The sequence below is a fragment of the Amyelois transitella genome, chromosome 8 (genome assembly GCF_032362555.1).
Source record: "Amyelois transitella isolate CPQ chromosome 8, ilAmyTran1.1, whole genome shotgun sequence".
In the NCBI taxonomy this organism is placed as follows: domain Eukaryota; kingdom Metazoa; phylum Arthropoda; class Insecta; order Lepidoptera; family Pyralidae; genus Amyelois; species Amyelois transitella.
The window spans coordinates 10,063,629-10,088,718 of record NC_083511.1 but is presented as its reverse complement, the minus strand read 5'-3'; the positions used below and the strand labels follow the sequence as shown (position 1 = coordinate 10,088,718).

Sequence of the window (25,090 nt, the reverse complement as noted above, 5' to 3'; positions counted from 1 at the left end):
ACTGTAAAAATACTAAAAAAGCTGAACGTGGCCTATCAGTCTTTACAAGACTGTAGGCTCTGTCAACCCCGCAAGGGATATAGACGTGATTATATGTATGTATACTAAAAATAAAGAGTAAAATTAACATGTTCAAAATTTCACTACTAAACCGATTTGGAGGAAACACAAGATGACAGTAATATATAGATTAGATTATACATCTAGGTAGGCTAACACGCGAAGCCGTGGACGAAAGCAAGTTAGCGCCAAAATTGACAAAGTAATATAACAATTAATGACGGCCTCTGTGGCGCAGTGGTAGTACGCTTGTCTGTGACACCGGAGGTCCCGGGTTCGCTTCCCGGCCAGGGCATGATGAGATAATAACTTTTTCTGATTGGCCTGGGTCTTGGATGTTTATTTATATAAAATATAGTTTCGTTGAGTTAGTATCTCGTAACACAAGTCTCAAACTTACTTCGAGGCTAACTCAATTAGTGTAATTTGTCCCGTATATATTTATTTATTTAATTTTTACTACTATTTCGGAAATACTCATCACTTTCCTATAATTCTGAAGATTATTACTATCACTTTCACACGTTATACTATCTTATGATAAGAGATATTGTATCAAGATTGATGTGATAAAATATAAGATCTATATAGGTAGCGTGTCCTTTTTTTCTTAAAAATTTAGTATTGATAACAACAATGACGTTTATCATCGATAGATACTGATGTTCAAATGTCTGAATTTTTGAAATAATTTCGTATGAAATTGTTTCAAAAACTGACTCTTCTCCAACTGTCCATAAAAATGTTTAAGCTCAGAAAAATTAATAAACTGACAGCATCATAAAGAGTACTTTATGAATCGAGGGCCTGTTTGCAATCGTCGGATTTACGGCTCTGAATCAAAACATCCTGAGTTCGTTCCTCGGTCAGGTCATAAGGGAATGTTGTGATGTGAAAGAAGATGTAGTTACAGGAATAGAAAAGGGTATGTTGAGATGGTTCGGTCATGTGGAGAGGATGATTGAAAACAGGTTGACTAAGCAGATATACAAGGAGAGTGTGGAGGGAAAGGTCGGAGCGGAGTGGGAAGACCTAGACGAACGTATCTTGATCAAATTAAGGACGTCCTGGTAAAGGGTCAGGTCAAAAGTACCCGAAACCGCCGAGCTTGCATGAAGAGAGTTATGAATGTAGATGAAGCGAGAGAAATGTGCAGGGTTCGTGGCACGTAGAAAGAGGTAGTCTCTGCCTACCCCTCCGGGAAAGAGGCGTGATTTTATGTATGTATGTATAAATATAGTATCGTTGAGTTAGCATCCCAGAACACAAACCTCGATCTTATTCGAGCTTGCCCCGATGGCTCAATTTGTGTGATTTGTCTCGGAGGTATACGTATATGAATGAATTAATTGACAATAAATAGAAGTATGAAATGGCATAAAGCTGGGCAAAGACTAAATACCCAATGGAAAAATGGAACAATTTTTTTTAAATCCTACTAATATTATAAATGCGAAAGTTTGTGAGTATGTCAGTATGGATGTTTGTTACCCTTTCACGCAAAAACTACTGAACCGATTACGATGAAATTTGGTGTGTAGGTAGCTGAAGACCCAGAATAACATATAGGCTTATCCCGGAGTTCTCTCGGCATTGATAGGGTTTCCATGCGGACGAAGTCGATAATAAATAGAAGTTTGAAATGGGATAAGGCTGGGCAAAGACTTAATACCAATGGAAAAGTGGAGCAATAGTATTTTGTTAATTCATAAAAAATCCGAGGTGTAAAGAACAAAACGATTAAACATCATAATAGATCAAGTGTAAGGCCACACCTGTTGCATCCTCCGACCTCGCCCACGCGATCATTTGAACCAGCATTATATTATGAGTCAGTTTCCGTTAGCGAAGAAATATACGCCGTGATTCTGTTATATAATGTGTGCTGTTATTATTATTTATTAGTATTTTTAAGTGTAGTCTGCAAGCAAAGAAAGGAGTTTAAGACTTAAAGTGGTAAAAGACAATCAAAACAAAATTAAATAACTATTATTTAGAGGTCGTTAAAAAACGATGAATCGTGTTTTGAGTGTATGAAGTCAAATTTTAAAATATTTGCGCATTAATTCGTATAAATAAATAATTGAATTTCTTAAACGTACTGAATATGTTATCGAATAAGCAAGCAAGCAATCTGTCAAAATACATATTCATATCACCGCTTAGTTACTGTGTTCATCTTACTGGATAACTGTTTGTAAATCTGTTCTTAATATAACTGATCTCTTTCCACTCACAAAAGATCATCTATCGCTTTCAGTGTTTCTCTAATGAAGTGTTACATTGTTGTTAAGTTTCGTAGAGGTAATATATGTATTGATGTACTAGAGAGGGTATCATTGGGTTTCATTAAAAAAATAATAACTAATTTCCATGAAGACCTTACATTGCACTGTATATTGTTAAGGTTATTAGATCACTCTGGTGATGTCCATTCATTATATTAAAAAAAATGACATTCGAAAATGTGTTAAGTCTGTCAAATGTGCTAAACATTTGACAGACTTTGTATTTTGTGAAGTAATATTTAATAAATATTTATAAAAAAAAAAACCTAATAATGTTGTAGGTAGGTAAGCTCTTAACTTAAAGTGAAGTAATTACAACATACTTTTAATTCGCATAATTTCGTATTGTTCTGTAGACCGAAATGCAGCGAAGCGTGTACAAAAAGGCGTTAAATAGTTACTGAATGAATACTCTTGTATCAAAATTATTGTTCCCGGTGTCAGTTCTATACGCTTGCAATATTAACTCAATGTTTAGCTACTGTATAAATGCATACTATACCCATCACACATCAACGAGGCTAGTATGTCAAGTTTGCTTTCTAGACTGTAATTTAGTGTATTGAATGAATGAAAGATTATTCGAGTATTTGATTTCTAATAAGGAATATCATTAGATACATTTTACTGATGAATACTTGCTAAGATATATTGAGATAAGAGAGTGGATCTATAACATAATATATTATTATATGTATTTAAGTAAATAAAGAGTTACATACATATAGGTACGTCTTTATCCTTACGTGGTAGACAAAGCTAACAGTCCCGAAAATATTGAAAATCCACGTTTAGCTGTATGGCTTAATGATGGAATTAGTGGCAGGTTGCTAGCCCGTCGCCTAAAAGAATTAAGAATCTTAAGTTTCCTTTCCTTGACTGCTCAAACAGTGTAGCAGCCGTTCAGCCTCCATGGACAGACAGACACTTTGACTTGACTTTTAGATGAACAAAACTGACTGACATATTAATGTAAAAAAGGACAATCGAATTTTCACTTTGATAAGACGCCTTGAACATCCGAAAATCTGGAGTTTTATTCGGACTGATCCACCAGACCCTCGGCCCGTTCAAGCAGATATTAATATCGAACGGTTGTCCCTTATAAATTTTTAATTAGATTATCCCTGTTTAAATGTAAATTCTAGCAGTTGGCCTCCCGAGTCTTCTAAGTAGTGACTTTGTTTACCCAAAGTCAAAACTTAGGTTCATCTCCATAGTAACTTGAATTGTCACTATTTGAATCTCAATTCTATCATGAACCCAAAACCTGAACGTGTCCTATCAGTAATATCAAGACTGTTGGCTCTATCTACCCCGCAAGTGACATAGACGTGACTATATGCATGTATGTATTTAAAGAATGGTTACCCCTGTATAATTATTATTCTACTATTTCTCTATTTACACTTTCTTATAGATCTTTAAAGACGCATAATAAGATTACTACTAGACAGGTCAATATACACTTGAACTCGTAACAGAATCATGTGTAAACGCTTTGACACCGGATTACATGTCGTGTAACATACACAACACAACACAATACACATACATACATACTAGTCACATATGATTATGTGTAGTGTAGTTATATGACATGTGTTTATGCTTATGTTCAGCTTCGACGGATAAGGTAATGGTTCCATAAAGGCACGCTTAGCGATCGCTAAGCGAAGGACATAATGTTGATGTGTCTAATGAAACTCAAAATAATGATTCCACCAAACGTGGATTCAATGGTATTTTAGTTTTTAAGGGCTCCTAAGCTAATTGGGAGAAACAAAACCCTTATAGTTACAATTTTTTTACAGCTTAACGTTGCTTTTCAGTCTTGTCGAGATATTTGCTCTGTCTACACCGCAAGGGATAAAGACGTGACTATATGTATGCATGCATTTTTTTTGAGGTTGAAATTCGGAAGGTACCGAATGGAACGAAATAGGTAAAGAAGGAAATATACGCATCTATTTTAATGAACCGCTTCAATATTGTGCAAGTAGGCCAGACAAACCGATTTGGCTGCGTATCCAATGCTAGTATAATCTTATATATAAAATTCACGTGTCACATTGTTCATTCCCGTACTCCTCCGAAACGGCTTGACCGATTCTCATGAAATTTTGTGAGCATATTGAGTGATCTGATAATCGGCCAACATCTATTTGTCATACCCCTTAAGTGATAGGGGCGGGGTTGTCCAAACTTAACATTTTTTTTAACTAGAAATTACTTAAAAATTACTTATATGGCAAAACAACATTTGCCGAGACAGCTAGTGTTATGTAAATGTATAAGTTAGTGTAATACGATAAGTTGTAACTTTATCTGTCACAAAGGTGTGCATGTACACAGTATGCATGTGCACTTTATCGCACCACCAACTTAAAAGTTTTTTCTGTTTGGTCAGCTGGTTGACTGGTAAATGCCACATGGCATTAAGTCCGCCTTTTGTACATTTTTGTTTTTGTGCAATAAAGTTTAAATAAATAAATAAATAAAATAAAGGTGTGACACCCCACCCGCCAATCGCTCCGTTTCCGCTCCCGCTTATCCAATGAGACATTACCCTGAGACATCCAGTTGAAGCTATGCAATGCGGCCGTTGCTGTGATTACAACTGCACTTCACTGCATCAGGTAATGTTGTTTCTGCGTAGTAATTCCGCTTACTGTTAGATGAAGATTTTAAATTTTATGAAAAAAAGGCGTATTCATTACATTCACCGATACAAAAATGAACTTTACAGTAAACTCTTAACAGATTAAATATTGATTGTTCTGTTTGCATCAAGGTAATTTTTTATAAAACTGCACCACTCGTGTATAATATAATAAAAAAAACCGTTTTAATTTTGGTTCCTGCGGAAATTTCAGGAAATCCCTTAGTTATTACCCTTGCCACCTATTTAAGGCTGTGCGTTGAATATTTAGAAATGACGTCCTTCGGTTTTACAGTACCTAAATAAATTCACAGTTTTATGTCACAAGAAAAAATACCGGCATTGCCCTAGCGCACTATTTAAATACTTATGAGAAATTTGTATACCTATACATAAGATTTCCCGTCTTTTTCTTTTAATTTTTAATAGAAATATGTTCTTTTTTCTAACCAGCCAGTATCAACTTGTTATGTCCGAAAATGTAGCGAAGTGTAAGTAGAGCACATTGACCTTTGCACTAATCACTGACCATGAAATGTGTCAGATTTTGCATGCAAGTGTTAAAACCGTGGAACCAATGTCGTCACAGTTTCTAAGACTTTCTTAACAGATATTATTACTTTGGACCTACTGGAAGAAATTCCTTTGGAAATAAATAGTTCCCCATGAACAAAATTTCTCCTAAGTGCGGTACCAACCTTTTTTTCTTGAAACAACAATACAAAAATATATATTTATTTTCAATTGCAACGGTTGTAGAACACCTCTTAAAGTATTTGGCGAAGAATTTAAGTTATATAGCAAAATAAAATCTTGACAGACTTCATTTCAAATACGACAAAGGATAAAGAAAATGTATAATATGGCCAAGAAACTAAGAAATTACTAAGCATGCAGCTTTAAAGATTTGAAAGTCATTGAGCGTTAGTCTCATGGATTCTAGGCGAGCAAGACGCCTACTTTTCACATAATAACGCTAGGCATAATAGACATTTTATTACCGCTTTTTATAACACAACCGCAGGGGAAATGTGGTAAACGAGTTCACTAGAACTCGTATAAGAGAAATTTACTAACAGGACTATGAACGGAGTAGGAACTTAAGTTGAAAAAGTATACACATACATATGGTCACGTCTATATCCCTTCAGGGGTAGACAGAGCCAACAGTCTCGAAAAGACTGACAGGCCACGCTCAGCTATTTGGCTTAATAATAGAATTGAGATTCAAATAGTGACAGGTTGCTAGCCCATCGCCTAAAAATGGAATCGCAAGTTTGTAAGCCTATCCCTTAGTCGCCTTTTACGACATCCATTGGAATGGGATGGTGTGGTCCTATTCTTTTTTGTACTGGTGCCGGGAACCACACGGCATAAAAAAGTTTACTTAGTTTTTAATAAGTTTAATGCATTCCGAAATGTATTGTCGCATGATACGATTAAAGTTTTCTACAATCGGAATATAAGTTTAGCAGCCAGGTCATGACCTTTCTGGACCTTTCCTGATTGGCTTGGGTCTTGGGTATAATAAATTTATTCTAGGAACCGCTAAAGATGGTTTGGTCATGTGGAGACGAAGAATTAAAGTAGATTGACCAAGGAAATATACCTATAAGGACATGGTGAAAAATCATTTTGCATCATCCAATTCCGATTTTCAATATAAGAGGTTTGCATGATTGTACCACTTTGCCAATGAGGTTGTTTTAAATCATTACTATTATTAAACCCGAAATTAACTCTTTGAAATTGCTATGACTTTGTTTTTTTTAATGTTATATAACATCTAATCAATGCATGTCCATAGTCAAGTTTAGGCGTCACGCACATACAGCCAAACATTCCGCTCTGAAAGCCTCGTTATAACTGCAATTAAAGAATCACAAACGGTGGCGGTCTATTTAACTGATTGAGTAACGTTATTTAACGTTATCTGAAGCATTGTGTAACTGATCGAGAAAAACGCTGGCAAGCTTCTGAATCCTATCAATGTAAATTACAAGTCGCTTTACGACAAACAGTCTTAATACTTGTAATAATCTAATGTGGTCTAGGGGTGTACTGAAATAAGATTTCTCGAAACCCAGCAGTACCTACGAGTCTTTCGTGTTATGCAAACAGTAAAAGACGAATCTCAAATTTCCCAGTTTATAAGCCTTTCCTTTGATCGACTTTAATCTCTCTCTCATCTTGAAGTGTTCCCAGTGGCACCCTCCGCCATTTTTAATATGCAGTAGCAAGCTATTTATTGCCGTGTGATTTCCGGCACCATTCGAAAAAATAAAGAAGAGGACCACTCCATCTCTTTCCCATGGATGTCGTAAAAGGCGACTAAGGGATAGGCTTACAAACTTGGGATTCTTTTTTAGGGGATGGGCTAGCAACCTGTCACTATTTGAATCTCAATTCTATCATTAAGCCAAATAGCTGAACGTGGCCATTCAGTCTTTGCAAGACTGTTGGCTCTGTCTACCCCGCAAGGGATATAGACGTGACCATATGTAATAGCAAGCTATAAATATAACTTTTCTATTGCAACACGCATCACAACAATGAAGATGGCCTAACACATGCTGTGTTGAAGGTTAAGTACGCAAGCTCGTGGTTTAGTAAGTAACAAATAATAATAACAAATTCTGTGGTTACTTTATTAAAGTTGCATATTAGATCGTTCCACTGAATTATGATTTCGAGGGCTCTTACGAAAATATTCTCTAAATAAGTAAAAGTTGTGTGTGCATTTAAAAAACTATAAAAAAAGTTGTTGTAACAATATTTTTTGAACTAATAACCATTATCAGCCTAGTATTAATCCTGGTCACCACTCTGGAGAGCAGGATGATCCTGGATTTTAAACTCCCGTCTGACCTCCGCTACCTTTGCAGAGGAACCTTACCCTTATTTAACCATGATACCACTATTTCCAGCATTTGCAGATTCCTACACGATGTTCGCCTTCATCATAAGAGCATCAGTTAATCTTTTTAACATCTAGTTTCATCAGGCTAATTGAGGTCAAACGCACTCAAATTTCCAATACCTAATTGAAAATATTAAAAAAAAACCTTGGTTTCTAATTACCGATTATTTTTTTTTGCATAATTGACAAGAAAAAAAAACAAAATATACGCGTGTTGCAATGGTTGCAAACATGGGTGTTTCAAAACAGCATTTACTGCGCGCCTGTAACTGAATCGTACGTACACTCGTATTGTGTATCGTACATATATTGGGCCAGTGGTCCTCAAACCCTGGTGCTATGACAAAGATTGTAGTGCTATAAGGCCGCTTATAATATAAAACATCATACGCTTTTTTACCGGAGGGGTAGGCAGAGACTACATGTTTCCACTTGCCACGATCACTGCATACTTCTTTTGCTTCATCCACATTCATAACACAAATATATTTGTTTAGGCCGCTTTTTACTGCGTCTACTTTTAATTTTTTTTCTATTCTTACATTTCTATACTTATCCTTCGTGTTTTGTGGTGAAACAAAATGTAAGCTAAACTTTTAATATAGTAACATATTCCATGTCATAAACAGAATTTACTTACTCATTGTATTGTATATACATTTGTAAGTATATTTGTGACTACTTATTGCAAAAGTATTGGACGGATTTGGATGAAATGATCATCAGTTAGTATAAGCAATATAACGCAGAGTACAATATACACGAGCGGAGCGAGGAGTAAATACTCGTAAGTTTAACTTTGCATTTTCGAGTGTTGAATGCCACTTTGAGAGCCACTGTTCTATTGTGATGCGGAGAAGGCCGGAACTATGCTGTTAGTCTCATTGAGTAACATAGATCGTCAACAAAAGAAACGTGCGTTCGTATGTCATTGTATATCTATCAAACAAGAATAGATGTGGGCTTGGTTGAAAATAAATAAGTTCTTGTACCCAGACAAATATACTCGTACAATTTTTTATTCATTGCGGAGTAGACAGATCCAAAAGTTTACAAAAGACTGAAACGTCAAGTTCAGTATGGTTTTATGTTGGAATTGACAGGTTGCTAGCCTATCGCCTACAAGAGGAGTCCCAAGTTTATCCTATCCCTTAGTCGCCTTTTACAACACCCATGGGAAAGATATAGAGTGGTTCTATTCTTCGGAAACTGCACGGCACAAAGGTACCTACTATAAAAATTTTGTATGTCTAGACTAGATTCAGTGGCTTGAGCTATGTTTTAATATGACAGTCGGTCAATCAATAAGTTGTTGTTGTAATTTTATTGCAACAAATAGTACATCCTTATAAATAATCTAGATTATTATCTCAACTAAATTTAGATCATGGTTAAAAGAAATTTAATTTGGCACGTTTTGTAAAATATATCGATATAATGTAGGTATGAGACATGTTGTGTGTATGTACACTTTCTGTATGTTTAATATTATGAGTCTGTTTTGTAATTATGTTATGACCATGTGCTGAAAACTTGTCGCGAATGTTTACAGATGATTATAAAATGGTGTATGTTTACGGTTAAATACTAACATACATTTTCATATCGGTCGGGTATTAATTTAATCATAAAACATGTTCAGAATTATTTTAATATATAAACTAATATTGGCTACCCGGTTACAAGAAAAAAATGTTTTTATACTACAGTATTTCGGTATATAACTTCTCTTAGTCTGCGTTCGTGTGAAATTATCGGGATTGTGTAACTGATAAAGGATTAAATCCTCTGTCTATCCCTTTCGGAAAGAGATTAATTTATGTTTGACCATTTAATTACTTTTTCATATTTCTGTCAATATCTTCTATAGTTGAAGCGTACACTAAATCGACGTGTTTGCATAAAAATATTAATTATGTATAAAAATATAATTAGATAAAAGAAATTTATGTCGTGATGAGTGAAAAGTTGTAGTTTCTGCCTACCCCTCCGGGAAAAAGTGATTATATGTATGATTATAATAATGTACAAGTATGAATGTAATTATACATCAGACAATCTCCCAACCGGTTCGTTTGTTTTGTTTACATTGTTTTTTATTTACGTTAACTTGTTATAATGGTGCATTCAGACAGCCGGAAGTGCATCGTTCAAAGTTGATCGAGATTTAATGGAATACGTGAATGGAATCTTCACACATTAATTTTAGAAAGGGCTGTAGTAATGAAGAATCTACTACCCAAGAATGGTTGCTGTGTAGCGGTAGTATTAGTTCTTTATTATATCGTGGAATCGATTCCTGAAAAGTTATAATTTCCTTATTTTCCGAATCTTGTATAATTACTTAGTTTATTTTAATTTTTTTTTTATTTCAGGATCGACACGTTATACTAAATTTTTATTTTATTTTATTATCGTTACGTTACAGTAAATCTTTAAATATTAGGTATTTATTTGAATAAATAACTTTCAAGGAAGTTGTCTTTAGCTAGTGCTAAGGTCGCAATTCGCGAGTACCTACTCTTCGATGGTAATGTTTTTTTTTTTAATAACAATACTTTTGTAAACCGAAGGTAGTGGAAATTTACCACCGCTCTTTTTTTTGCATTCAGCCTGATACTTTTCAATAAACACGCATTGTATGAATTTTTTGTAACATTTCATTTATTTTTATTCGTAGAAGTTTGTAAAACATCTCTGTTCTTGTAATTGTTTCGCGTAGGCATTGTTACTTGTTAGTGATGTTGATATTTTCAATGGCTTTCATACTTACATAACTTGCGGTTTGTTTACATTGCATTACAAGGTAATAAAAAACATTCTAAAAGTAATTGCTACAACTAAATTGAACCTGTTTTTAGAAAGTCGATATATATGATAACCACATAAATTAGAAAAATACGAATTATTCTTATAATTACTGAAAAATCTTACCTTCAATTTGTTAATATTTTTTCCGTAATCAAAAATCCAAACTCAGTGCACTATCACAGTTTCCTATCACAAAATTTAATGTTTTAGTTTTCGAACGTGACACCAAAGTAAAAAAATAACGTGTTTACTTTTAAAAATGGCGTGCAAAGAATGACGTCTCGCGCCAACGGAGCGCGATAAAACACTGGCTGTTTGTAATAGCAACATTATTCTGTACAGGCAGGAAATGCAGGCAGTTATGAAGATGTCTCGTTAATTAGGCTAGACAAAAATTAGCCAAATCACATGGCATAAAAAATAAATAGGTAACGTATTTCTTAAAACGTTAAAACAAAATTTAGGCACAGATTCTTGAGATACTCGTACATATTTTATTTATATTTTTAACCAAAAGTATGTTATCCTTATTTCTACGCCCAAAAATATTCGGAAACGAGTTGTAAACGGAAATAAATATTTGTGTCAAATTTTTTCTTACATAATAATTGTCATTAAAAAATCGGTTATAGCACCAAATTATGTAATATTTGCTACCGATTATAATGTACTCGTTACATATTAATTTTAGTTATAAAAGCCAAGATAGCCCTACGCTTGTTCAATAAACATTTTATTATGAATTTGACCCAGATTAGTAAATACGATCGGCACTTACTCAGTTGGTAAACGGAACTAGTTTTGGAGTAAGTAAGTACTGCAAGTATTTTTACATCTTAGACTTTATCACATATACCTATATATTTATCTAAACTAATTTTATAAAAGTGAACTACTAAGTGAACTAGAAAGTACTAAGTTTAAGCTATTTCTGCTGAAATAACGTTTTTAAAAAGTTTATATTACCAGGCCAGTGATTCATTTTTAAATCTCCAACATTGAAGCCGAATGAATGAAGAGCTTAATGCGAAGTATTGCTAAATTAAAAATTGTGAGTCATTCACGAGTTTGTATGAAAGAGTCAAGGGCGCTGGGCCCTTTTAAAGAGCACTGTATAATAATAAGCCGATTGAAGGGGACTGTAAGTTTTCTTTATTCTGAACAATGTCGTGTACAAATCATAATAATGTCAGAGATTACTTTGCCCTTTTAAGGTAAGTACCTATGTGTGCAATTATTTAATTTATTCATAATTTTTTATTCCAAATATAAAACAAACAAACACATGTAACTATTTAGCGTCTTTCATAAAGATATATAGTCACGTCTATATCCCTTGCGGGGTATATAGCCTACAGTGTTGAAAAGACTGATAGGCCGCCCTCAGGTTTTTGGCTTGATGATGATTGATTAATACAATCGAGATTTAAACAATGACAAGATTCCAGCCCATCGCTAGTCACCTCTTACAACATCCATGGGAAGGAGAAGGAATGGTCGTTTTTTTAATTGGTGCCGGGAACCACACGGCACTTTTCCTTTGCTTTATCAAGTTTTAACAGTTCAGTTGTAACAGACAGACTGGAAATAAGTTACAAAAATATGATTATTTTTTTATTTTGTTAAGTACTTCGCGTGTTGGGTATAAAAAACAAAACCTTAGTAATTTTCTACATTTTTGTACTTAAACCTAAAAGTTACTTAGCTACCAGTTAGTGTTGACCTTTATATACCTATGTTAATTATAAGTTTAGTTGTCTTGCAACCGGCAGTTTACAAAATTACAGCCATTAAAAATACTACACAGGCTGAATATAAAGGGCATTATAAAAATTCATTTTTATAATGCCCTTTCTTTTAGGCCTTTGAGTCTCTGCAGGACTTTTGGCTCTATCTATCTCGTTAGGGATAAAGATGTGATCATATAATATATATTATGATATTCAATGTATTTGCGATGACATTTATAAAGCACTTGTCTCTCTGCTTATTGAATATTTATGGTTTTACAACGCAAAAAGAAAGTTTGAACGACCACGTAACACTGTTACATCATTATTTACGGTTCAATGTTAGCTTAGGACCGGTCAATATTACGACAACTGAGAATTTAACGTGGTTTAAACCCGCTGTGTATAAACCTGATCCCACATGTGCCGTGTGGTTCTCGGCTCTTTAGAATAGGACCACTCCATCTTCTTCCGATGGATATCGTTCTAATCGAGTTAGTAAATGTCGCCATTAAGTCATAAAGCTGAACGTGGCCGTTCTCTATTTGAATCTCAGTTCTATCATTAAGCCAAACAGATGAACGTTGCCTGTCAGTTGCCTTTTCAAGACTGTTATCTCTGTCTACCCCGTAAGGGATATAGACGTGATTATATGAATGTATGCAGATAAAGTTAAAATGGAGTTAAAAAACTTTACACGAATATTTGTTTGTCTGTTTTTACAAATAAAATGTACAGTAACCTTGTGTTCAAAACATTTGTTTCCAGTCTGAATACCGCTGTAACTATATTTCTCTACAATAACTTCATTATAATTAGTTGTTTAGTGAAATCCACTTTCACTGTCATTGTTTTAAAAAGGCGGCGATGCGTTGCGTTTGTTTAAATCTTCTTCCATTCTTATTAAGGTTTTTTAGGTTTGGTTTTAAATTAAAAGATAAACTATAATTTGTTTACATACATATATACATACATACCATCACGCCTGTTTCCCATTGGGGTAGGCAGAAACTATGGAATTCCACTTGCTACGATCCTTACAGACCTCTCACGTCTTTTTCTTGGAGGGGTAGGGAGAGACTATTTGGCACAATCCCACCATAACTGCTTCTTTCGCTTCATTCTTATTTATAACTCTCTTCATGCAAGCTCGTCGGTCAGATTGGCTTGACCTGACCTTATACCAGGATTTCCGTGTACTCTTTTATCTTTTTTGAAGGTAAAGCTGCATATTATTATTAAGAAACTAATGTAAACTTAAGAAAGCATGTACGTAAGTTGAAGCTGCTTAAGATTTAAATCGATCGATTGGTTGCAGCTATTTATCAGACAGTGCCCTATGTAGGATAGTCTAAGTTGATAAATCAGTCGTTAGTATTATAATTTTGCCTCTTGTCACCTTTAACACCCAAAGCAAAATAGAGTGATCATTTATTCTGTTAGTATCTCTAAACATTTTTTAAATCTGGCAGACATTATTCATGTAGTTTTTTTTACTCTTACGGAAAAGACAGAGCCAACTTTTTCTAGAACACGAAGGCTACGTTCTACTTGATGGCTTAGTCAGACAGTATAGATAACTGCACTATTTTTTATCAAATACGCTCACTGCAAAGGTCAAGCACATCTCAAAAGAGAAATCGAATGATAAGAGATCATTCGGCATAACAAACTACGTGATAACTCGTGGTCTAATAGGCGTGGGGTAAGTGATGGAAGACAAGCGATTAGCGGAGAGAGAAGCTGAGCGTTATTTAATTTTATGTATTCAAGTGGTATATTGACAACAAAAAAAAAACAATGAATAAATTAATGAAATATATTTTAAATTAAAGCAATGTTACTAATGTTTTATTTCTGTGATATTTGTCCTTTTTTATAAGTAACTACTTAGGTAAGTACTAATTTTATACGTGTACCTACATGTTATGAATACCTACTTTAGGTTGGATGTGACTAATATTAATTGACTTTAAGTTAGATAAATTAGTCATTGATTTTTCCTACAAACTTTAATTTGAAGCTTCTTTCAAAATAAAATGCACGGAGTTTCAATTTTGACACTACAAGAAAATTTTTACTAAAATCTTACTTATTCTTACCATTACAAACTTATTATTAAAAGTATGAATTTCTAAGCATGGATTTTATAAGTAACACAGAAATATAATACCAGTTCTGTTGCTGATTAAAAAAAAAACAAAAAAAAAACTACAGTTTAAACTACAGTTTAATTGACATCAAAGTTTGCTCAGATAATCGCTCGTATGTGATGCATTGAACCAAAGATTGCGCAAGTCACCTTTCTCACAACCTGAGAACCTGTTGCGAGCAGAAGATTCTACATTTGCATACAATAGAAAATAACCATAAGTCATTTTAATAGAGCTGCTTTTCCCATACGAGACTGTTAAATAACTGTTTTAATTAATTGGCCGATGTGTCAAGCTAAATAGTTGACAGGACCTGACTTTATGATCGAAGTTACAGCAGTATGGCATGATAATAGAATGTAAACCATGAAACAAAGGTTGTGTAACAATATATATATTGATAAAATAAGAACTTCAATATTGATATAAACCTATTAAGAACATACTTAGTTACATGTTATTATTTCGAGAACTAAATTGTAACGTAAGTTTAAAAATTTAATTTTTCAAAATTCATTAAATCTAGGACTAAACTACATACATACATATAATCACGTCTATATACCTTGCGGGGTAGACAATAGAACATAGGAATAAACTATTAGCAGAAATAAAGAGTAAGTACGAGTAGTTTAGTTTTAACCTTTGCAGCATACAATTATTTAACAATTGAGAAAACGCTTTGATAGTAACTATTTATGTAGGATTTCTACGGGTATAATTTTGTGTATAAACAAATGGGTACCCATAACGTATGTAGACAAATTGTTTAGTGAAAGTCACCATTACTTAAGTACGTGGAAAATTCTGTTTAATGTTTCTGCTTTCATATGTTATGACTTGTGTTTTATGCTTGTTAAAATGTCATGACATCTTTATTTAATTTTTGTGTATGTATCTTCTAAAGACGACGAGATATTACCCTGTGGGTAACAGGTATTATGGTTTGTATGTATTTTTATCTGGTGCTGGCAAAACAAACTATTTTTATTCTTGAAAAGACTGTTGGCTTTGTCTACCCCGCAGGGATTAAGTCCTGATAAAATTTATGTTTGTATGTATAGGTCTTGGAATAAAAAATGAGTACTTTATTTAGCTCCTTAAGTCCTAGATTTTTCATTTTAAGGTGCGATTGTTTGGTCTTACAAGTCTCTTGGTATTTTGATTATGAAAATGCACAGTCCTTAAGTCCAACGCTTAACTCGGTGAAGGGCTGACATTCATAAAACAGAACATAAGAAGTAGGAATCTGACGTATATATAAACCTGTAGATTGTTGTTTCACAAGGTTATCAGCTTAGCCCTTACACTCAGTGACCACTTCGTAATTCTTCAAATTTACATACATGTCAATCTGTCAATTAAATACGTATGTTATTCAACTAAAGGTCGATTTGTAAGTTTCAGTGGATAGAATAAAATATAGCACATTTGTTTACATTGGGAAGACGTATTTGTAAGGGTTTACCGTTAATTATCACACTGGGGTTCAAAATTACTATCAGCCTACCAGTGAGAATTACTAAAACCATTTTCATGATATAGATTTTAATTTTGGCAATTAGTGATCGTCATTTCTGCCATTTTATGAATAAATTCACCGAAGTTGGCACTTAATAATGTCGTATGTTCCCTTCTCATTACTTCTGTTAATTAAGGAACTATGTATATGTAACAAGAAGTTCCCTTATTCAAATGTTGCATGTTTACCACGGGTCAATGCTTCGTCACACACGTGTACTTCTATCGTAGTAAGCTTGTGGTAGCAACTCGGGTAAGGTACTCGTTTATATAAAGAATTAAGCTTCTGAAATAAATAAATAAAAAAAGGGAGGAACACATCTTTTTTCAGTTGTAGTGCAGACAGACTACTTACATTATTGGATTATGGATGTCGCAACTTGTGAAATTGCGTGTTCCTTACTCGCAGCTTACGAGATCAACGACAAAGAAATAGAGGGGTCGTAATGTCGGGAATCAAACACATAAATTCCTACCGGAACAACGTGCTCATCATTGCGGTATTTAGGTCAACCATACAATTTTGAAGGCTATTAAGGTAATTTGTAACTCCTAATGCATGCTGAGAGCATGTAGGAAGCCCTCAAGAATTTCAGGTTTTACTTAACAACCAATTAATTACCGTCCACCTACTTCAAGACCTTTTGTAGCCTACGTAAAACTTAACGCAAATAATGTGAGTGCATCTTTAAATTAATGACTAAAAACGCTTTGCTAAAAAGGTCAACACACAAAAAGGTCAACAACAAAAACCAATGACGCATACTGGCGCCATCTGTTAGCAACACATGACATCATTTGGTGACAGATTGACGCTTTCGCTTTTGCCGCCAATATTAATTTGTGAGTCTTTAACACGCCGTAATAAGGCTCAAAATTGTTAGCGGTATTATGAGTCTAATTAAAGGGATCTGCTAATGAAGACGCATTTATTTTAGTCACAGGATGTTAATCAAACTCTCACTTTTCGTTTTGTGTGTTGTTTATTTATACAGTAGTTACTGAGATGGATTCACTTTCTTTTGGTTTAGTAAGCCACACCGATTGAATATTGTTTGTTTGTTTGTAAATTCTTTATTGTACATAACAAATTATAAGTAATACATAAAAAACATTAAAAATAACGACGTACAAGGGCGGACTTATGGTGTATGAATCCCAACTAAAATAAATGCGAAAGTAAGTTTATTTGTTTCTTTATTGTCTATTGATGCGTAATTTACTGAAACAATCTTCTTGATTTTGCGTATATATAAGTAAGAGCGTGGAGAAGGAGACAGGGTTATTTAATCTGATAGCAACTTAAGTTCCTGGGATTTGCGAATTATCAAATCAGCTATGAACGTAAATTAAAGTAAAAAATCCTGTAAGTACTCGTATCTAAGTATTCTTTTGTAGGTAGCGTTTAATTCGTACGTGAAGGTGACGTTAAATTCGCTCGTGTAGGTGACGCTAATTCATTTTATTAAGTTCGGTATTTAAAGAAAAACCTGCAAACTTCGGTTCATTGAAATAGTTTATGGGTCTTCAAAACTTGTACGAAAATACCACACGAAAGTTCTTACGTAACAAAAAATCTTATCATATTTTATTCTTTCAGGAATTGCTGTCAATAGTTCGGTACCTACTTAAATTAAGCCAGGTTTTTCGTAAAAATGTTTAAAAATGTAGATTTAATTGTCGATTTGAAAACATTACATAATATATTACCTAGGTAGTCAGATTTTGTTAATTTATGTATAATGTCTTTATGTAACACTTCAAGCTCAATCTAAAACTCCAAATGACATAATATTAGCATATAAACATATTCTTCAACCACTTTATTGGTGGTCTGTCTGTCTGTAATGTATATTTATGCTGATTTTACTGAGTTATTGCTATTAGAAGGGCAGCGCTATTGCAACCTATACGTGTAAATATAACAAAAAAAATATCATTTTTGACTTTTATTGAGAAATTAACTCGCATCAGTCGAAAAACTATTTATTGTTCTGATTTAAATGAAATTTTCTTAGGTCTCTTTGACTTGGTCATACAAAGTATACACATAATATCCCCCCCCTCCCCTCCCCCTCTTCCATTCCTATTTAAGAGTAATACATAAACGTTAGAAACAAAAATATCGAAAATACGGTCATTTCGCGTGAATGACATGAATTTTTAGTAAGTTGTTCCAGTCTTTTTATTATTTTGCATCGACACTGCGAATTTTTAATTAATTGATTTGTAAAAGCCAAAAGAATTTTTAATGCCGATTAAATTTTATTTGCCCTCTATCATTCTTGTAATAATACTCTCACTAACCGCACCCATTTGCACCAACCTGAGCATGCATATGCAATCAGTATTCCTTAAAAGGTCTAAGACCTCACCCTGGCACCGGTCCATACAATCTGACCATTATAGAAGCATGACCTAGGTCTATTAAACTAAGTATAGATACTTTCATATGGTGGTAATGTTAATTGATTTGGTACCTTATTTTCAGTGTGTAAGTTGCAGATTTGAGAGGTGACATAGCCTTTTTAAATGCTAAAGGGCGTAATAGGGTAGATAATTTCTAATTTATGGTTCAAAGAACATTGGTTGGTTTAATTTTAATGAGCAAAAATCTTGATTAAATCGATTGATCAAACGGATATGTTTGTCAAAGTTCAGATTATTTTTATTTCATTTATCTTATTAGAATACTGAATGGAAATGAACTGGGTGTAGGAAGCTGAACTTCGTATGTTGATTTCTTGATTAGAAGTAAGGGTAGCCGGTAAAGGGAAATATATAATTTTTTTTTGTTCTTTGCTATTGGAGCTGTTGGCTCTCCTCCTTATTCCCCCCGGAGAAATAGGCAGAGACTACATCTTCCCACTTGTTTTGTAAGCTCGTCCATTTCGACTGCATATTCTGACAAATAACTAAAAATTACGTCTTTTATTAATTATAATTATTCTGAATAACATACGAAGTATGCGCATGAAGGTATGTATTATATATAGTACCAAAGCCTAGTGCAAGAAGTATTCACATCGGGTCCAAGGCCGTGACAAAACAAACAAACAGTCACGCTCTGGATCCCCGACTAATGGCACGCGACTTGACGACGATTGTCTTGCGTCTTCATGTTTGTTTCATGCATTACATGATTTAAGCTATTAAAGTAAATAAACATTAATATTTTTATTTACTTAAATAATTTGTTCATGAACTTAGTAACTTAAATTTATTTATCTTTTCATGAAAGCTTGCAAGCTGTCACAGTTAGAGTAGTAGGGTACTTAGAACCCCGATTTGGTTAAATATTTTTTTTCCACATTTTTTTTTATACATACATATTATCACGTCTATTTCTCTTAACGGGTAAGCAGAACCAACAGTCTTGAAAAGACTGATATGACACATTCAGCTGTTTGGCTTAATGATAGAATTGAGATTAGAATAGTAACAGGTTGGTTCGCAAGAAGAATCCCATGTTTATAAGCCTATCCCTTAGTCCTATTATTTTTCTATTAGTGCCGAGAATCACACGGCACGTGTAAGTAAGTACCTGGTAGGTGCCTAAAATAATAAAATATATCGCCTATTAAAGACATCAACGAGTCAACATTTTTATTTAATAAATATGTATATACAGGACAAATTACACAGATTGAGTTAGTTCGAGACTTGTGTTACGAGATAACTCAACTATACTATATTTTATAATAAATACTTATATAGATAAACATCCCAGACCCAGGCCAATCAGAAAAAGTTCTTTTTCTCATCATGCCCTGACCGGGATTCGAACCCGGGACCTCCGGTGTCACAGACCAGCGTACTAAATATTATCAAATACTTACGTAGATCAGTATATTTGGTACCGCTAAGAAAAGATTTTCTTCTCACAGGAACTAATAATCATAGCTACTTACGATACCCCTAGGAGTCAGTACGAATTTATAGAAAAACTAGCCACGCGTTGCTGTGACTCAGCAACTAATTTTACTAGGCAGATAATTTATTTTTACAAACAGTATATGCGCTGAAAACTAACATACATACATATGATCACGTCTATATCCCTGGCGGGGTAGACAGAGCCACCAGTCTTGAAAAGACTGATAGGCCACGCTCAGCTGTTTGGCTTAGTGATAGAATTGAAATTCAAATACTCATAGTGACAGGTTGCCAGCCCATCGCCTAAAAGAGGAATCCCAAGTTTATAAGCCTATGTCTTAGTCGCCTTTTACGACATCCGTGGGAAAGAGATGGAGTGGTCCTATTCTTTTTTGTAATGGTGCCGGGAACCACACGGCACAGCAAACTAACCATATTTCAAAATAATCTTATCATCGTACATCGATGTCATTTTTTTTGACATGTGAAATTTTTTATAAAAATCGGTTCAGTACTTTCTTTAATCAATGACATTTCCTACGTACCAACACGAGATTTTTATAATAGAAATTTAATTAAACTATTACGAATAACAAATTAGTTATAATTTATTCTATTTCTAATTAATTCTAAAATAAACCTCATCAGACTAAACATCTAATGAACTGGACAGCTATTAAATGTAGTTTAAGGCCGTCCACAGAGTAAAAACTATAATAGACCAATCCTAGAAACTCGTATGTACTATACTATCCAATAATATCATGAGAGATTGAAGGCCGACTGCATTTTGCAACGTTCTCATGCGGGCTTGTAGTAAAATTTTATCTAACTTACAATCTAATGTACCTACTGAGTATAGTATATTTAGATCTATATTGTAATTTTGAAATCAATTCATCCATAATGTATCTAATTTTATAGAAAGGTTTGTTAATAAATCGACAATTGACATATTTTATTTAGAGAATAAAAGATTTGACTTAAAAGGTTCTGTTTTAAGAGTTGTCAAATGTCAGAGGACGCAGACGAAGCCGCACAAAAGTGCTAGTTTTAGGATCAACAAAAAAAAAACATTAATTTGCGTAGATGTCTGACATTTGATGATTTTTAACCTTTTGAGATGATTCGCTTTTGACCATGGCATTAGGTTATAAAGATGAGTTGTTATAAAATAAATTCGCTTTAAATAATAACACTTAAATATCTTAATAAATAAGCATATATTATTAATAAAAAAGATACCAGTAATTTTAATGTGACAACAGTTTGAAATATTAATATAGCTAATATAAAAATATTACTTCAGATTAATATTCCGAGTTGTTGTTTCATTTATATAATCGAAGTCCAGTATCGAAGCATGTTTATTAATTTAAAACGTAGCCATAATAACCTGGCCATATACTCAAAAGTAGCTTTTTATGTTTAGTTTATATATTAATAATAATATTGATAGGTATTCATTAAATTAATGGCGAACGCGCCGACCGGGAACGGAAAGTGAAAGTTGCTTACCTCGTAGTCGCCTCGCTCCCTAACCACCATTACTTTTTTGAAGAAAATCTGGGGCATAATGGCACCTTTAATCTCAGTTACTTTGTTTAAAAATAAATTAATTCACTACTTCCCAATCACTTCCCAATTTTAAAATTAAAAATCGAAGTTTATGGTTCACTAAATAACAATGCTGACCGGCGAACAATCCACATCGAAAAATAAAACAAACTGACAGCTCATTTTGGCGCGAATGCAAATGTTTATAAGTTTTTTATTCATGAGGCACAGGCACAATCGATTGTCATTGATGCACAATGATAAGTATTAATTTATAGACAGTCACGTTTGCGTGAGTAGAATCAGTGAGCAGGTTCAATATATCACAGTGTATTAGACAACTAAGTCCTCAAAAGTGGAAGTTAGAACACAGACCTTTCCCTTCTAACACTTTGTAAGCAACTAAACTACACAACAAGTATAATGTATATGAGTATGACTTGGTGTAGGACTGTCGCAATTCTCGACGATTTTCGTACTAGAAAACTGTGTGAACGTTGAAATAAAGTTGAAATTTGTTTGATTTTTGGAATTTGTGCAATATTAAGTTGGTCTTAGATACAGCGAACTCTATGAAATAACTTGGTTAGCTTAAGATGTTGAAAAAGGACTGGAAGCTAACGAGTTTTAAAAAACTTGAGAAACGAGTCTCAGGAAGTCATCGAGGGTCCAGTTCGCATTTTAATTCTCCCATATCTCAGCCTTAGGGCATAACCATACTTCACAACACTTCCATACAGTAACTATATAATAGATTGTCTGTCTTTCATACTGTAGACATCAAATTGTTTAACTAAACAGTACCTATTTATTTTATTAATAAACTCCGAGGTGAAAGGATTAGAAACTACAAAAGTCGCTTAATATTTAAGAAAAATCTTAATTGACTTTCGGACTGCATATACCTACAAGGATCAAGGAGTTACTTTTAATTTCGGATTTCCAACGGACATTCATAAAAAAATAATAAAAATTCTCATATTGGAAGACGCGGGTGAAACCTAGTGAACCCATGAAAGCGTCCACACTTATCGTAGCTATTTTGCATTGCATAATCTTGGAATTAAATCTTCATATCTGACGAGTATTTCCTGGCAATATAAATAGAATGTTAGCTTCGGAGTTCACTTAAGTATAAACCACTTAAGGAAGAACTATGCTGGGATAGATAGTAATTTAACGATACCCTTAGGTCATTTATAATACCTATTATATTTAGATCTAGAGCGGTTCGATACGGCTTTTCCCGTGTTACGTAAATACATAGCGAAACTGTTGGCTCTGTCTACCCCGTCAGGGATAAAGACTTGAGACCTGCAGATACCGTACCTTTTTAACGTAGAAGTAATTATCAATATCGGTTCAGTATTTCTAAAGATTTCAATCCGTGTGCTATTTTAGAGTTTGCTTTCCCGCGATATTGAGCCATGAAACCATGATCTAAGAGGTAAGATTTGGTTCCGCTTTTAACAGGACCACGGAGGTCAGACGGGAGTTTGTTTATTTATTTATTCTTTATTGTAACAATTACAATTTGTTAAGTACAATAGGCGGACTTAATGCTAATAACATTATCTGACAGTCTACCATTGGGTTGAGCGGAAAACCTTTGTGTTCCTGCAATAACACTTTTTACCCTTTTCCTCGATCGTAATTTATAAACTAATTCTGTATGCAAACGGGAATTAACAAGAACCTACCGTTTTTTCTTGACGTTACATACGATCGGGTCACACCGACCGTGGTCACAGGATGACTGGATTCCCGCGTCGCGATAATTCCCTTTTAAAAGTATAAATCCTAGACTTCTCAAGAAGACTCAACTGGAATCAAACTCGAGAAGAATAATGCTAAATTTTTGAAGTCTTTAAGAGATCACTGCCGAAGCAAGTTTCACCATACACCATTCATACACGTCAAACGCCATTTTGAACACTTCAATCGGAATGTAGGCATTATGTTAGAGTAAGTTACGTAGTTAGCGTAAATACGGTCCGACATGCAAATCCATACAAATATTATGAATAAGTATCTATGCGAAAGTGTGTTTATTTATTTGTTACGCTTTCACGGATTAAGTATCTACCTATCCTCTGGACCTAATGGAATAAAATGGAATAAAAAGAAAAGAATAGAATGGAATAAAATGTTTTTTTTACGCTTATATTTTACTTCGTACCTAAGTATAATAACCACGTCGTAGGATGCGTTTAAAAATGTGTTGGCTAAAGGGTTGCAACCTGTCACTGTATATCTCTGTTTTTCTCTATCTATGACGTGTGTACGATGATATCGTTAAAGTGTCGCGACTAAGGGATAAACTTTTAAACATGGGATCGTATGGTATCCGAAAGTAGCTTATAGGACTTATAAGTCTTTTCAAGATTCTGGACTCTGTCTACCCCATAGATATAGACATAACTATATGTATTATGTATGTAGTACAACACACGTGAGAAAATGTGCAATATTGCGGCAGTCATTTTAGTTCCTTTTTCATAGAATTTTGATGAGATTCAGAAAAGGTAATACCTATCTTCTTTTTAAGTATGTACACACATAGGTATAGTCACGTCTTTATTCCTTACGGGATAGACAGAGGAAATAGTAAATTAAAAAAAAAATACTACCCAAATCTCAGTTTGGTCTACAGATTAGACTGGTATACGAGTATACCTAATGCCATACTGTCATTAAGTCTACCTATTGCGTATGATCACGAGTCATTCTTTTTAAAATTTCATAAAAAAAAACATGATCGGGCGTTAAAATTATTTCATATAATTCAAGATAAGTGTTTCAATAGCAAAACCACAAGTGGGGTATGATAAAGTTAAATATATTTAATGTACACCGCAGCCAGCCACAAACATACTTACCTAGTTACATATGTTACAACTTAATGTGAACCGCATTTGGTCTACTTGCGCGGGAGTCGTACAAAATGCCTCATTTTACTCAGTTCGATAATATTACCCACTGATGTATAATCTATAAAACTGGCTGTTACCACGTCTCCGTAAGCGTAGACCACAGTTAAATAAGATATTTTTTAGATTTATATAGAGAGACAGTTTCGTCAATTTATGCATATCAAAATTATATTAAAATCGGAAAAGTGTTTTCGCCGTAAAAGCGTAACAGACAATCGACATAACTCACTGGGGCTGAAATAACATAGCATAACTACCAAAAAGTACCTGATTCTTAAAAAATATAGATAATTATCTTTATTATCTATATTTATTATTTTTATTATCCTGGTGAAGGGTCAGGTCAAAAGTGCCCAAAACCGCCGAGCTTGCATGAAGAGAGTTATGAATGTGGATGAAGCAAAGGAAGTATGCAGGGATCGTGGCAAGTAGAAAGAGGTAGTCTCTGCCTACCCCTCCGGGAAAGAGGCGTGAGTTTATGTATGTATGTATGTAATTATCTTTGCTTTAATATATCATGTCAAAAATATTGCATGCAATTCGCGTCTGCTGTGCACCAATGCAATGCAAATAAGGTGC

At 34.0% G+C, this 25,090-nt stretch overlaps 1 protein-coding gene across 4 annotated transcripts in view; it reads right to left on the bottom strand.

Moving 5' to 3' along the window:
- The window catches only part of LOC106137033 (uncharacterized), a 77,890-nt gene that overhangs the window by 49,338 nt on the left and 3,462 nt on the right, over window positions 1-25,090 (bottom strand). Inside the window, exon 1 of one of the 4 annotated variants that reach the window (XM_060945430.1) lies at window positions 21,540-21,660. The exons of 2 other annotated variants lie outside the window; for them this stretch is intronic. In XM_060945430.1, the coding sequence (XP_060801413.1) occupies window positions 21,540-21,596 (57 nt within the window). In that variant the 5' untranslated portion in view covers window positions 21,597-21,660. Of the gene's footprint in view, window positions 1-10,864; window positions 11,050-21,539; window positions 21,661-25,090 lie in introns of those variants that run through there. One more of the 4 variants, XM_013337791.2, reaches the window with a different exon arrangement.